Here is a 14,907-nt window from a genome sequence, read left to right as displayed (position 1 = left end):
CTATATAAAGTTCTGTTTCCTTTATTTTGATTTGCAATAATTTTGGTTAGTATAGTACTACAGCATTGTCAGGAGAAAGAGGAATGCCTTGCTTAGCTAAAAGATTCCCTTGCCCAGTGTAACAGTGCCTACATGTAGCTAACTACTATAAACTTTCTTTCTGATAACTTAAAAACTGGTTAAAATTTAGGAAGCCACATATTAAAAATGATCTGGAATAACAGACAACTTGATACTTGACTGATATCCTCTATCAACAGGATTTTAATTTTGGGAAAATTAAATAACCTGGTAAAAGAGTGGATACGAGAAATCAGTGAAAGCAAGGTAAGGTGCCTTAATTGTATAGGAAGAAATTTATCAGCTGAACACAGCAGTTGTCTTATCTGTTCTTATCTGAGTGAATTTAGAGTCTTGAATGTGTAGAATCTTTTGTTTTAGACTGTTGACAGTAGAATTTATATTTGGTGTCTAGCTATTTTGAAAACAGGAAAAACTGAATTAAATTCAGTGATTTTATAAATACATTTTGGTTGAACACTTCAAAGCTGAAACTCTGTGATTACTTACACATGTCAGAAATAATGTTTACCCCAAAAGGTGCTTCAAAATATTAAATACGTATATTAAATATTCAAGACTCTTGTTACCTTTTAAGGAATTCTACAACAGTGAGCATTTTTAGGCCTTCAGATACTAAACTCTCAAACTGAATATTTAGTTTATTTAGTTTTTTATAATAACATTCCTTGAGTTTCTAATACTTCATTATAAAGAAATAATACAACTGTTGAATCAATGACTAGGCTTCTGATAAAAAGTTGTGGAGAAGCATTTTTTAAAAATTCCATAAATAGTGGTCATTTCCCCCAGGTAGTTTAAAATGCATATTTAGTCTATAATACAGTTGAGAAATTGATGGTAAGAGAACCAGAAGTAGAAGAAAACCTGAGGCAAGGTATCAAGGTAGAAGAAAAGTTAAAATCTTCTCGCTTTAGTCAAATTTATAATACTGTTTTCTTAAAGCAGTGTATATATATTTCAAGTAATTGACTGAAACTTTAGCAGCCATATTATTCAAAATTGAGGATTCTATGTGTACTACATATTTGTCATTGATAGGGTTTGGTAAAAATGTATTTTGAAAAGAACTTCCTTTTGAGCTAAAGCAAAGAATGTGCAGGTTTAAGTGTTTTTACTCATTTATTGAACTTAGTGATTCTTCTTTCTTGTGTAGAAAACACAGTTTTGCTTTAATGGCTTTTTATCAGACCTTTAAGTTGAAAACCATAGACAAGGCCAAAACTTAGATTTGTTAAATGTGAAACAGGAGTTGTTAGACAATGGGACTTTAGAGGTTAGGCTTTACAGGTTTGATCTTTCATGTCTCTTTTCCTAGGGGGCATTTCTTCTTTTGTTGGTTTTAAGACTTGATGCAGAATTTCTTCATGTGACACTGTTGATACGGTTGAACCACATAGTTCTCTCTTTGGATCTTATTTCCCCAACCCGGGATTGAACCTGTGCCCTTGCAGAGTCTAAACCACTGGACCACCAGGGAATTCCTTTAATAGTTCTTTTTTAGGGATTATGCTGGAAGATGTTAAAAGCAGAACTCTTCCAGTTGAATGCACTGCTCCTGTCTGGTCACCCCAAATTGTGACAACCAAAGATACCTCCAGTTAAATCAGTAGAGAATTTTTAATGTATTAGTTGCAATTAATTTATATAAATATTTTGGGGAAATTTATATAAAATTTGAATTTCCACTTAGTTTGATTTATTTGCCATCCTGTATTCTGACACTTAAAAAAGGTTTTCAGTTGAATTGTTTTTCTGTGATGTTGTGTTAATTAAGAAACAAGAGAGTCCCTGAGGCCTGCTACAATTTGTGTTTAGGGTTTTTGGAGTATGAAGTAACAATTTGGTCTTTTTGGAAGGGTGGTGGGGAAGAGTGGTCTTTTTTATGTTCTGCTACTGAATAAAATGGCAACCCACTCCAGTATTCTTGCCTGGAGAATCCCAGGGACGGCGGAGCCCGCTGGGCTGCCGTCTGTGGGGTCGCACAGAGTCGGACACGACTGAAGCGACTTAGCAGTAGCAGCACTGAATAAAACTTCACTGAGGAATTAAAAGTAAAGAGAAACAATGGCCTAGCACACATGAAGATTTTGTGTGTGTGTGTGTGTGTGTGTGTGGAGAGACATTATCCTTATCCCCAAGGGCGGTTAAGTAGTATCCATAGTGGAGTAGTGCCAGGGTCAGGAAGATGAAAATCATCAGTAAGTTTAGTTTTGCTCAGAATCATCCCACTAAACTATTAAATCATCCTACTGAACTATTAAGAGTAGCATTATTGGCCTTAAAGTCACTCTTGATACGGTAAAATTATAGTCTAATGTACTGTGAGATAGGTTTCCCTGGTGGCTCAGTGAAGAATCTGCCTGCAATGTGGGAGACTCAAGTTTGATCCCTGGATCAGGAAGATCCCTGGAGAAGGATAGCTACCCATTCCGGTAATCTTGTCTGGAGAATTCCATGGACAGAGGAGCCTGGTGGGCTATAATTACAGTCCATGGAGTGGCAGAGTTGGACAAGACTAAGTGACTAACACTTTGACTTTCACTGTGAGATATTTGATACAGTCATCGAGTATAATCTTTTTTTAAGCAATCAGAATATGTTTTTGTTATATTCTCACGTTCATGGTTTATGCAGCACTTGTCATGATTAAACTATGTGATTCTAACATTGCTTCTGTGGAATCACATGATCTCCTTGACCACTTGTCATCTTTATAGCAGTTTCCAAAAATGTGGCAAAATATTAGCACTGATTAAAAGTTGAAAATTGCTTAAATTTCAAGTTAAGTTGATATATGAAGGCTTGGTATTTTGTAGAGCTTATAGTTTGTTTACCTTGTATATAAATTTGCATGGAAAGTGGTTTGTTTGTTTTTTTTTTTTTGGTGTAATGTACAGTGTTACTTTAAATAGTTACTTTTGTGCTCCACTGGCAAAATGACTGATTTTTTGTTTGCTTCAACAGAATCTTCCACAATCTGTAATTGAAAATGTTGGTGGGAAAATTTTTACATTTGGATCTTATAGATTAGGAGTACATACAAAAGGTAAATACTGTTTTAATTATCTTGAGAAAGAATACTTTTTAAATTTTTAAAAAATTATAACAGCACATCCATCTCAGTTACTTATGGTGTATTATACAACTTAAGTTTGCATGGAAGTACTTCAGGAAGCCTAAATTTGATAAGAAGAAGGATATAAAGTGATGCCTTCTATACCTGTACTCTTCAATGTAGTACTGAGTAAAATAAATTTCTGTTTCTTAGTAGAATAAGCCATATTTTCATTGTTGAATAACCACATGTGGTTAGTGGCTATCATATTGGAAAGTGCACATAAAATACAATTTTTGCCATTGGGGAGTTATTTTGGGCAGTGCTGCTCTGTATATCATTTGGTCTACCTGAAGAATATCAGTTTGGAAATCAGAACAAAAATGAGTTAAAGTTTGGGGGGGAAATCCATGGATTTCCTTTTCCTTTGTATTACAAAGTCATGAAATATATTTAAGGAAAAAAACAAAAAAATGTGTATCTTCCGTCAGTATCAATCACTAATAATATTTTCTTAGTTATATTTGTAGGTTTTCCCCCCTGTGGGGGAGAACATTATTGAGCTCTTTTTTTTTTTTTTAACTGAACATAGTTTAGTAAGCTTTTGGTCTTCATGATCTTTATTCTTCAATATTCTTATGTAAAAAATAGGAGTCTGAGACTTAAAGAGACAACACAACTTGAACAGTTGCTTGCAGCCATAGCCATCTCCTCGTAGAGCTAGGATTCTAACTCTGGCAGTCTGAGGCTGTAGTTTTCAACCATTAACCACTAGCCTCTGTTAAAACTATCTGTCAGGGGACGGTCCCTGGTGGTCCAGTGTTTAAAACTTGGCTTTCCAGTGCAGGGGATGCAGGAGCTACCATCTCGCCTGCATCCTGGCCAAAAAGACCAAAGCATAAAAGAGAAACGGTATCATAACAAATTCAGTAAAGACTTTGAAAAAACTTATCTGCCAGCCTAGTACTCTCTGCATTGTGGCATTATTCCTTCTCCCCATTTTGTGCCACTCTGTGCCGGAAGCAGTGCATTCGCTTTGGATGTGTCCTGTGAACTTTACGTTCTTTTCTCCCTTCATGAATACGCCAGATGTCCTGCCTTCAGAGTTGGTGCCTCAGGTTTTGAGTCTTTTAGGAAAGTGACTATGTTGACCTGATTTCATATTGATCTCTTTTTATGATCCCAGTTACTGATTTTGATCATCTTTTTTTGTGCTCTCCTTATGTACTCAATGCTGGCCTTCTGTCAAGTCCTAAATTAATAGCAACTATCTTGCCATGGTCTGCCTCTTTGGATTCTTGCTGTTGGTGCTTCTTGAAGCGTGTAGGTCCCGTTTAGGTGCAGGTAGGAGCCTGGGAGCAGCAGTCATAACGCACAGACAGTAACTGTATGCTTTTTGTTTCCCTGGTGAACGTGGCTGTGGCTAGTGACGCCAGGATGTTGGGTGTATTCTTGACTAATTCCTTCTCTTACCATAAAAGTTCCTATCTGAGTCAGGTTTCTTTGACTCCCAGTTGACCTGGGCCACTGCGAGTAGAAGTTGCTTTAGGAAAAAATATATCCCATCAATTAGGGTCATGTTTTTATTGTACTGACTGGTAGCGTTTCTTTTTGTTTTTTTAAGGAAAGGGGTGCAGTTTAAGGCTCATTACTGTCAAATACTGCCATGATAAGGTGCAAGATAATTTTCTTGTAATACTAATTAGTAGTTGATGGGCTTAATTTTTTTTCTAGGTGCTGATATTGATGCATTGTGTGTTGCACCAAGACATGTTGATCGAAGTGATTTTTTCACCTCGTTCTATGATAAGTTGAAATTACAGGAAGAAGTTAAAGATTTAAGAGTACGTAAATGTTCTGGGTGAAAGGGGAGGAGTTAAAAAAGTCAGTTTAGTCAGTTGAGTGAGTTTTTTATGGTATAGCCATCAACTTTATTGAACTCTTGTTATTTGCCAGACCCTTTTAAGCTTAAGATAATACATGCTTGTATTTTATTCTTTACAGCAGTCTAAAAATCATAAATCTGTAATCCCATGTACAGAGTAGGAAATGAGGCGAACAAAATAAATACTAAGCAACTTGGCCATGATCATATATCATAGTAGCAGAGATCAAGGGTTTGAACTGAGGCTTGTCTGATTTAGGATTCTAGTGTCTTAAAGTATTTACTGAGAACCTAGTTTGTGTCAGGCATTGTAGTAAATTATATTTAAACAGTTTTAAGTATTGCATTTATTTAAGTGTACTAAAACTAGTATAATTCTAATGTATAGTTTTAGAAACACTAAACTTACTTAATTTTCTCACAGGCTGTTGAAGAGGCATTTGTACCAGTTATCAAACTGTGTTTTGATGGGATAGAGGTAAGGTTCAAATAGACAGTTCTTACTATTGTAATTTTGATAAATGGAGGTTAAAAACTTGATTTATTTCAGAGTTTTGTAATTGGTGAGATGGTGTGATAGTAATAAGAATTTTTTTTAATGGAAATGGTAACCTGTTCTTTTATAACATTTTTAGTCTTTTTTTTAAAAAAAGACTTGTGAAACTAGAAGTTAAAATACAGACAAAAATGTGTTGACTTTGAACTGCTGCTGAAGAATAGTTTCCTTGATAGGTTTTCCATATGCAGATTCTGTGTACTTTTAACCTCACTAAGGCAGTCCATGGGGTCACAAAGAGACATGACTGAGCAACTGAACTGAACGCAGTATAACAATGTATTTTTGCAAATAGAACTTTTCCTTGACTTTCATTTAAGTGAAATATGTAAGAAGTTGAGAGAAAATTGTGACTTGGTGTTATGTGTGCTGAAATGTTTTCTTGATAGGGAAGGATATCTGAGCTTAGGTTCTTGAGGTGATATGCAGTTTTCTTTGCTGTTTTCAACCAGTAGTTGCAGCAAAGCTGACAGTGAAGCAACTTTAGTATTTGTTATGTTACTTCCGCATACATAATGGTGCTGGAACATCACTGATAGTAATTATAGTTGTAAAGTTTTACAAACTGGAAAGATATAATACTGCATTTTTGTGCAAAAAGTGGTTTCTGTAATTGCTGCATAAGGTGCCTAATATATATGACTAACTTTAATAAGTTGACATAAAATGTTAAATTTGTTAAAGGATTATCAAGTTCAGGCAGTTTTGATTTACTAAAGTGAAAGTCGCTCAGTCATGTCTGACTCTTTGCAACCCTGTGTACTATACAGTCCATGGAATTCTCCAGTCCAGAATACTGGAATGGGTAGCCTTTCCCTTCTCCAGGGTATCTTCCCAACCCAGGAATCAAACCCAAGTCTCCCGCATTGCAGGCGGATTCTTTACCAGCTGAGCCATAATTACTATCAGTTTATTAAATATAAAAAACAACCTGTAATGTAGGTGATGCCTTGTTTTCCCAAGATGTTTTTTTTTTTTGGTGGAGACCTGCCTCATTGTGTAAACTTTTCAGAATAGAGACAAAAGTCAAATGGTTAGTTGAAATATTTAATGTGTTTGTTACCACTGAGTTGCTTTTTAAGTTTACATTTTTCCCTCCTTTGAGCATGTAGTCTTTATTGAAAGTGAAAGTAAAGTCGCTCAGTCATGTCCAAGTCTTTGCGACCCCATGGACTGTAGCTTACCACGCTCCTCCGTCCATGGGATTTTCCAAGCAAGAGTACTAGAGTGGGTTGCCATTTCCTTCTCCAGAGGATCTTCCCGACCCAGGGATCCAACCCGGATTGTAGGCAGACGCTTTACCGTCTGAGCCACCTGGGAAGTCCATAGTCTTTATTATTTCTGTCTAAATTTGGGGAGATACTAGATTTTGGTATCTGTATCATTGGAAAATTGAGACTATACCAAAAACTTAATTTGTGTAGTTTTTTCCTGATCTTATAGGTAGGTGCATGTTTAAATGATTTTCACACTAAGCTCTTAAAGAATACCTTTTTAAAGTGGTCTTATAAGAAGACTTCTCTAGCAGCAGAATTTGGAACCATGAAATCATGCCGTTAGGAATAATTACCAAATCTGTGCCGAGTTTTCTTTTGCTTCCACCTTTCCTTGAAAAAAGGAGAAAAAAAACAATTTTGTCAATAGCGTTCTATGAATAGACTTCAAAATTAGCCAGTTTTTGTTTCTATTAGTCAAAACTAAGTTGGAGAAATAGACTGATATTATAAATAGATAAGTTCATAAATATAAGAAGCTTCCTTTTTACTGACATGTTTATTTGGGCCACATATAATCATTAACCTTATATTTGGGAACCTTTCAGCATATAATCAATACACAGTTCATGTATTAATGGATGGAAACTTAAACAGTTAACTAAGTAATCCAGTATGTATGCATTTAGCAAAGGTAGTGAATTAAACTTAGTAAGTATGAGTAAAATGGCAAGTAACTATTTATAAAAGTTCTGTTTAGTATTACAATGTTTTAAGATCTGGTTGAAATACCTGTGGTAAGAATTTTGTTTGAACTTTTGGAATTGTCATGTTAACAGCTGATGAAAAGATTCTGGTTTTAAGGAGTATTAAGTGTTTTCTATTTTAAAGAAATGTCTTAAAACTAGTTTGGAAAAGAGTAGATACATGCATATGTATAACTGAATCACTTTGCTGTACATCTGAAACGAATATACAACATTGTTAATCAACTATATTTCTGTATAAAATAAAAAGTTCAAAAAACAGTTTGACAGATATGGAGTGTTAAACTTTGTTTTTGTTTTAGATTGATATTTTGTTTGCAAGATTAGCACTGCAGACTATTCCAGAAGACTTGGACTTAAGAGATGACAGTCTGCTTAAAAATTTAGATATAAGATGTATAAGAAGTCTTAACGGTATGTGAAAGCCTACTTCCTTTTACATAATAGCAGTTTTGGTCAAATATGAAATGACTTTTAACTCAAGTTTTGTAATGAAGCTTTTAATAGACCTATTATTTATATGTAGTGAGTCATACAAAATGAGCTTTTTACTTAATAGTTAGACTGCAGTGAGATATTTAGTAATATGTTGTACTCATCAGTGTCTTGCGCTATTATTTCTTTACTCTCTGGAACTTTTAAATACTGTCCGACATTTGTACTCTGTGGCTAGTGGTTTAGGTCTCACTGTGTAACTCTGTTTACCCGATAACCTTCATAACATTTTCATCTATTGCTGCATTTGAACATTTACTTTAGCATTGCTTGTTACAGTGCTCTTAACAGTTCTTAGAAACTGAATCATGCTATATTCAGTGTGTCTGAACTGGAAGACATTTTAATTCTGGGTTGAAAGGTTGAGATGAAGCCAAGTACAGTTCAGAGTCTTTGGTTTAGGGTTGTGCCTGTAGTGCCTCTTTATTAACATTACTGATTTTACCAAGCAGATTTTTATTTAATTTGACATTAGTCTCAGAAAATTTAAAAGAAATATTCTCATTAAACCTTTGATGATTTAAATTTTTTTTTTTCTTTTTACTCCTGTTAATCAGGTTGCAGGGTAACCGATGAAATTTTACATCTAGTACCAAACATTGACAACTTCAGGTTAACCCTGAGAGCTATCAAACTGTGGGCCAAACGTGAGTTCAGAATTTGTTGGCTAGCTTATTAAACATGTTTAAGCTTTTGTTCAACACTAACTTTTCCTTTTTGCTTTTCCCTATCAACAGGCCACAACATCTATTCCAATATATTAGGTTTCCTCGGTGGTGTTTCCTGGGCTATGCTAGTAGCAAGAACTTGCCAGCTTTATCCAAATGCAATAGCATCAACTCTTGTACATAAATTTTTCTTGGTATTTTCTAAATGGTATGTGTTTAGATTATATTAAAATAAACTTGATTGTAGACACTGAAGTTTAGTCTTATTTCTATGACATTTCTGCAGCTGGTCTCAGATTCAAATTTAAGTTCACGATGTAGCAGTGTAGATAGCCTTGGGGAGATCATATTGTATATAAAGTGACAAGCCTAATTCTGTTCCTTTTGCTAGCTTTCCCATGGTAGTAAGCCAGGTGCTGTTTGTATGTCCATGCATAAACCTACTCTCCAAATAAACTCTGAATTTTAGCTGTAATGTTTGCTAAAATCCAGTGAGTTGATAGGTTGGGATATTAGTTACTTTGGATAAAACTTACCACCTCTTTTACTCTTTGAATTCTTCTCAACTGTGGACCTTTAGTTTCTCGTGGTTGTTTGTTTTGCTTTCAGCTGCCCATTTATCTTTGGTAGAATATTAAAGATATAAATGTTTAGATAGCTTTTAAGGATAACTATAAGTGCTTGAAAAGCAATTGATTACCCCTTGGAAATTAATTATTAACCCAGGAAAGGTTTTTTTTAAAGTTCTTCCTCATTTAAGCTTGGTCACATTTGTCAGCCGTTACTTAAGTAAGATAAAAGATTGCTATTTCATATTAGTTGCTTTGACCCAAAAGGTTAGAGTTCTTGGTTTTTAATCAGATTGACCTGAAAGCTTTGTCTTCCCTATTTGTGTCACCCTCTCTACCTTCTCCCTCTAAAATAGTGTTTTAGATGTTTTATAAAAATTAAGAGTTATCAGAGACAATTTATAATTAGAGCTTTGCCACACTTTTCAGAACACACCCTGTAATTTATGGATTTCATAGCACTTAATTATATATAACCAAAATTGGTGAGAAAAATGTCAGAATTTCTCTTAATGCTGCACGTACATAGCAAATAATATTTTTAAGAAGCTAATCGTGATACTGTGTGGTGCAGTCCATGGGTTCGCAAAGAGTCAGGCACAACTTAGTGAGTGAACAACAACAATCTTGATCCTAAAGGTGCCAAATGTTTTCCAATTTTTAATCTGTTCTATAAAGGATGAAGTAGCTAACTCACAGGACACATCTTTAAAACAGTGTGTTCACATCATTACTCATATTCATGTTAATAACCTTTAAGTCATGAGATAGAGATTATAATTATTCATACTCCTTTGCCTATAATGAATTAGCTTTTCATCCTGGGTTGTCTTTGGAGCTAGCATAAAGATAGGATTTTTGTCTTTTCATGGGAGATTTTATCCTGTTCAACTTTGAGATGAACACATCAGATTGTCTTGGGGTAGTACTTTTTAATTTGAATAGTGCTTTATCAGTTCTTTGAGATGTAGAGAAGATGTTTGACTTCAGTCTGAGAAAGCTACCAGGTGGTTGGAGTTAATTTCATAGAGCAAAATTAATCCAAATAGTCTTAACATCGACAGAGGAGTAAAAAGTGATATATACCAAGAGTGCAAAATGAATGAAGAAGAATCACATTCGCAAATGCTGTATGTTTAGCAAAATACGTGTAGATGGTAATATCCAATAGTCTTATCAAGTGCTACAATCTTTTTAAACAGGGAATGGCCAAATCCAGTCCTATTGAAACAGCCTGAAGAATGCAATCTTAATTTGCCTGTATGGGACCCAAGGGTTAGTGTATTATTTTTTCCCCTACAAATTCGCACTGTGCAATAACGAGTAGAAGTCATCTGCATAAACTGAGGGAGACATCCCATTCTGTTACGTATGAGTGGACATGTTCGTATCACACTTTCTTTTTAATTTCAACTAGAATTGTCCTCTGATGTGAGAAGCATAATTATGTACCCTGGAACCACATTTAATTGTACGTAGTTTATAATATCAAAGTCACTAACAATTTATATATAGAACTACCTTGTAAGTCAAAGTTGTGTGGGCATTTGTGCTTAAAAAAATAATAATAAAAGGATACTAAAAATCCCTGTATTTTTTTTTGTTCGATCTAAATATTCTGTTAAAATTGGGTTATTGTAGGAAAACTGTTGCTTAATGTTTCATGACATAACTTCTAAGCAGTATCACTTCAATTACTATGATGTAATTGTAAAAATTGGTTTGGCGAATTCAGATTACAAAAGCATGGTTGGGCTGAAGAGGAGCCTCCATTCTGCTTTTTTGGAAGTTATGACCTTCACTGCTAACTCAGTTTAAATGTTAACAACATGCACTTTATTAATGGATAAAAGAAATCTAGGTTTGTAAGGCTTTCTAGGTTTATAAAATTCTATTTATCTACACTGTTTTATTTTTCATTACAGTATCAGAAATATTTTCAGTTTTAAGCCTTGTTAATGACATCAAGTTGTGTATTTTCAAGTTTTCCAAACCTCAAGACATTTAATTTGGGAAGGATATGAATTTACAATTTTTTCTGTTGAAAAATGCACTTTTATCTTTAGTTATATGAATTAAGATTAATAGTTACTAAATTGTTTTGTTATCTTTTAAAATGATACCGACATGGATAATGTAGTTGTACCCTGTGTTAATAAGCTTCTACTCCTGATAAGTTAAGGGTATATTAAAAACTTAAGTTTCCAGCTTGTTTAAAATTCATTTTACACAGAACATGCTGTAATGTGACGTTTCTCAAAAATGTAATTGTGTGTTCATCCCTATTTCTGTTGTTGACAAAAGAAAAACTAAACATCAGTAGGTGCCAGTTAGAACCTTTATTTTGCTCAACAGGCTCACTGTTTCTAGTAAGGTCACCAAAGTAGTCATGCCCAAATGATTGAAACAACCCATTAGTTAAGACCAAATCACAGTTTCTGTAAAGAATTCCTTAAAAAAAAAGTCTCTTTACATGGTTTTTCTTTCTCAACTCCAGCTATGAATGAAATAAAATTTAATCATTGGTTCAGTTTAACAAGGGGTGAAAAGTCCAAGTATCTGTTGACTATGTACTTGAAGAAACTGATTGGCTGTTGTTGTATGTAGGTAAACCCCAGTGATAGGTACCATCTTATGCCTATAATTACACCAGCATACCCACAACAGAACTCCACGTACAATGTGTCCGTTTCAACACGGATGGTCATGGTTGAGGAGTTTAAACAAGGTAAGTGTTTATCCTTATGCTCTCCTTTATAGAGGAAGGATTTACATACCATTGTACACCCAGTAATCGGGTATTCAATTAAATGGAAGAAAGCATTCACCAAAGTGGATTCTGGTGTTATTAATTACAGATTATATTTGAGAATTAACTTGAAAAACACAGTTTAATTTCTCTTAAGCAATTTATTCTTGAGTATATATTGGAAGATTTAAAATTTAAAGCTGTGTCCTTAGCTGGGCCTTTATGGTTTACAGCCATACTATTGCCTTGTGAAATTTTAAATAATATCATAGTTTCTCTCCATTGATTGACATGAGAGGCTTTTAGCAGGCTGTATACTTGGAAAAAGCTTTGAGTAGGATTTTGGCCACACTGCCCACTGGTCTGGAATAACCTCTGAACTTCTGAATCCTATGAGTATTGCTCATTTGAAGGAGTAGCTATGGTAAATGGTCTTTGAGGGGAGTAGCTTGAACTGGATTATTTAATTTGACACAAGTCAAGGAAATAGAATCAGCTATATGACTACCAACTTCAAACTCAGATTTGTAAAGTTGTTTTTGTAGTCTAAAGGGGCTCTTCATGGGAAGATGTTACTGTCCTTTTACAGGAAATTTTTTTAGAAGGGCAGGAAAGTTTATGGAAAAATTTTTTTTTTCTTGGGTAACTCAAGTGCTTCAGTTTTAGGAGAGAGGCATTCTGTGAGCATGGCATTTTAAAGTAATGGCAATTTTCCAGAAACGTGGATCTCAAATTCTCCAGCTTTTTCTGTTTTTGAGAAGAGTGTACGTATGTAAGAATCTTTATGCTGTAGAGTCATAGACTGAAATTACTGTGTTAAAATTATGATTTTAGGATTATAATGAATGCATGTGGTATATTTAAAAGATCTTTAAAATTCTAGATTCTTAGACTGAAGCATGCAAATATTTTAATATGTTTTTAATTTAGGTCTTGCTATCACAGATGAAATTTTGCTGAGTAAGGCAGAGTGGTCCAAACTTTTTGAAGCTCCCAACTTCTTTCAAAAGTACAAGTATGTATTTTAAGGCATGTCGGACATGTTGATCTCTTAAGTATTGGTTTTAATGGTAGCATATGTGACATCTCTTCTTGCTAGACTAATGTAGTTTGAATTTTCCTTTAAACATCTATACAAGTTTTCTTCTTGTCACAAAGGGCATACTGTTTTAGAAAACATACTATTTTTTGGTCAAGGTACAGTGTAGTCCCTACAGTTTTGCTGCCTGATGTAACCGAATTTCTGCATTTGTAGCAACATCAGTTCTGAAGGTTTGCTAGTCATCACCAAAACTCTAAATCTGTATACCTTGGCAAAGGAGTGAACTGTTAAAAATCTGTAGTTAATATTCTCTAGTAAGTAATTATTTTCTTCCAGTTCTGGAAACTTATTTATTCTTAAGATTCTCTATAACACAGGCAGAGCTAATAAAATGTCAATATATGTAGTCAGCAAAATGTTTTCAGTAGTTACAGCACATGATTGGCCTACCACTTCCCCCTACTGTTCATAAAGCCCCTCAAGTATTTCTACAAATACTTTCATGGAATCTCAGTGGGTGTCATATTTTTTACTAATGGTTTTAATATAATGATATAATACCTCAGTATAGGTTAATAGCCTGATTGTGTTGGTTTTGATGAAAACTGTAAGTTATAATAAATCTTACTTTAAAAAAAAAACGGACTTGCACTTTTATTTGCCCTGAGCTGAAAACTTGCCAAAGTCCCACTTAAAAAAATTTTTTTTCTTTAATGCTTGAAACTTTCCTGACCATTTGATCTTATGTTGGATTGTGTTTTGTAATAATCTAAGCAAGATTGCTTTATGCTATTTCCCCAATTAAAAACAAGAATGATGACCTTCATGATGTCTCTGTGTTTTGTTTCTGTATCTTTTGCATGAAAAAGCAATAATGGAGCCAGCTTAATTGTTGTGTTCTGGGAGCACTGCATTGTCAGTAAAAATTTTAAATAGCATAACATTGAATGTTCTTGTTTATTATTCCCCATAAGTTGTGCTTCTCCATTTGGCGGACAAGTTTGCATCGTTTTTTATTTTAACCACTGTTGAGGAAGTACCTTTGAACATTTGAACTAATAAACATTTTGATACTTTAAAAACTGGCATGAGAGAGCACATGATTACTTGTAAAGAGAATAAAGAAACTGATCTTGTAGAAATGTCAGCATCTCTTAATCCCTGAGAATCCAAGATGAAGCTAGATAGATTCTTCTTTCTGTCCCATTTTCTTGTAGGAATGAGAAGTGGGTAGAATGAAGTTCTTCTAAGTACCTACTTAAGTGGTTTCTTTCTCTTTTTTCACTTTAAGAAAGATTAGTGTTGAAGCTGAACAAATCTTGATAATGTCATCTATTTAAATTTGTATTACTAGAACTTTGAAGGATTTTTGTGTGTGTGTGTGTGTTTTGACGCTTGTTTAATCTTTCTTTTAAGACTTTTAGGTTATCCTTCAAAACCTGTGCCAAATAGTACATGTAAGGTCTTCTGTTGACCGATTATCTTTACCGAATTCTCTTGAAACAAATTATTTTAGGTTATTAAAAACAACTTGAAACACAGAAATGAGGAGGTAGCAACAAATAGAGAAAATTGTATCAGATAATTTCAGCTGTGAGTCCTGGGAAAAAAGATTTGAAAACATGACAAGCAGCTGATTTTACCTATACCAAATTCACTTATGTCTTAACTTTTCTCAAAAGTTTTTCCTCTTAAAAAATTCGTAATTGTTATCGTTAGACTTTGAGTATTCCCAGGTTTGAATTTTTCTTTTACTATATTGTATGAAACACCCCAAAGATTAGCTGTTCAACTGAACTGAAATGCTTAGTTTTTTCTTGTCA

General features: G+C 34.2%; 1 protein-coding gene across 36 annotated transcripts in view; it reads left to right on the top strand.

The window, feature by feature from the left end:
• The window catches only part of PAPOLA (poly(A) polymerase alpha), a 51,641-nt gene that overhangs the window by 15,266 nt on the left and 21,468 nt on the right, over positions 1-14,907 (top strand). For all 36 annotated transcript variants that reach the window (XM_081550483.1, XM_081550482.1, XM_081550480.1 and 33 more), the window contains 10 exons: positions 261-327; positions 3,049-3,130; positions 4,874-4,983; positions 5,449-5,502; positions 7,864-7,975; positions 8,614-8,703; positions 8,794-8,932; positions 10,496-10,568; positions 11,901-12,021; positions 12,973-13,057. In XM_081550483.1, the coding sequence (XP_081406609.1) occupies positions 261-327; positions 3,049-3,130; positions 4,874-4,983; positions 5,449-5,502; positions 7,864-7,975; positions 8,614-8,703; positions 8,794-8,932; positions 10,496-10,568; positions 11,901-12,021; positions 12,973-13,057 (933 nt within the window). The remainder of the gene's footprint in view (positions 1-260; positions 328-3,048; positions 3,131-4,873; positions 4,984-5,448; positions 5,503-7,863; positions 7,976-8,613; positions 8,704-8,793; positions 8,933-10,495; positions 10,569-11,900; positions 12,022-12,972; positions 13,058-14,907) is intronic.

Source organism: Giraffa tippelskirchi, chromosome 12 (assembly GCF_054371585.1).
Source record: "Giraffa tippelskirchi isolate mGirTip1 chromosome 12, T2T-mGirTip1v1.2.pri, whole genome shotgun sequence".
In the NCBI taxonomy this organism is placed as follows: domain Eukaryota; kingdom Metazoa; phylum Chordata; class Mammalia; order Artiodactyla; family Giraffidae; genus Giraffa; species Giraffa tippelskirchi.
The sequence above is the reverse complement of the archived record's forward strand: the minus strand, read 5'-3'. Positions and strand labels throughout refer to the sequence as shown.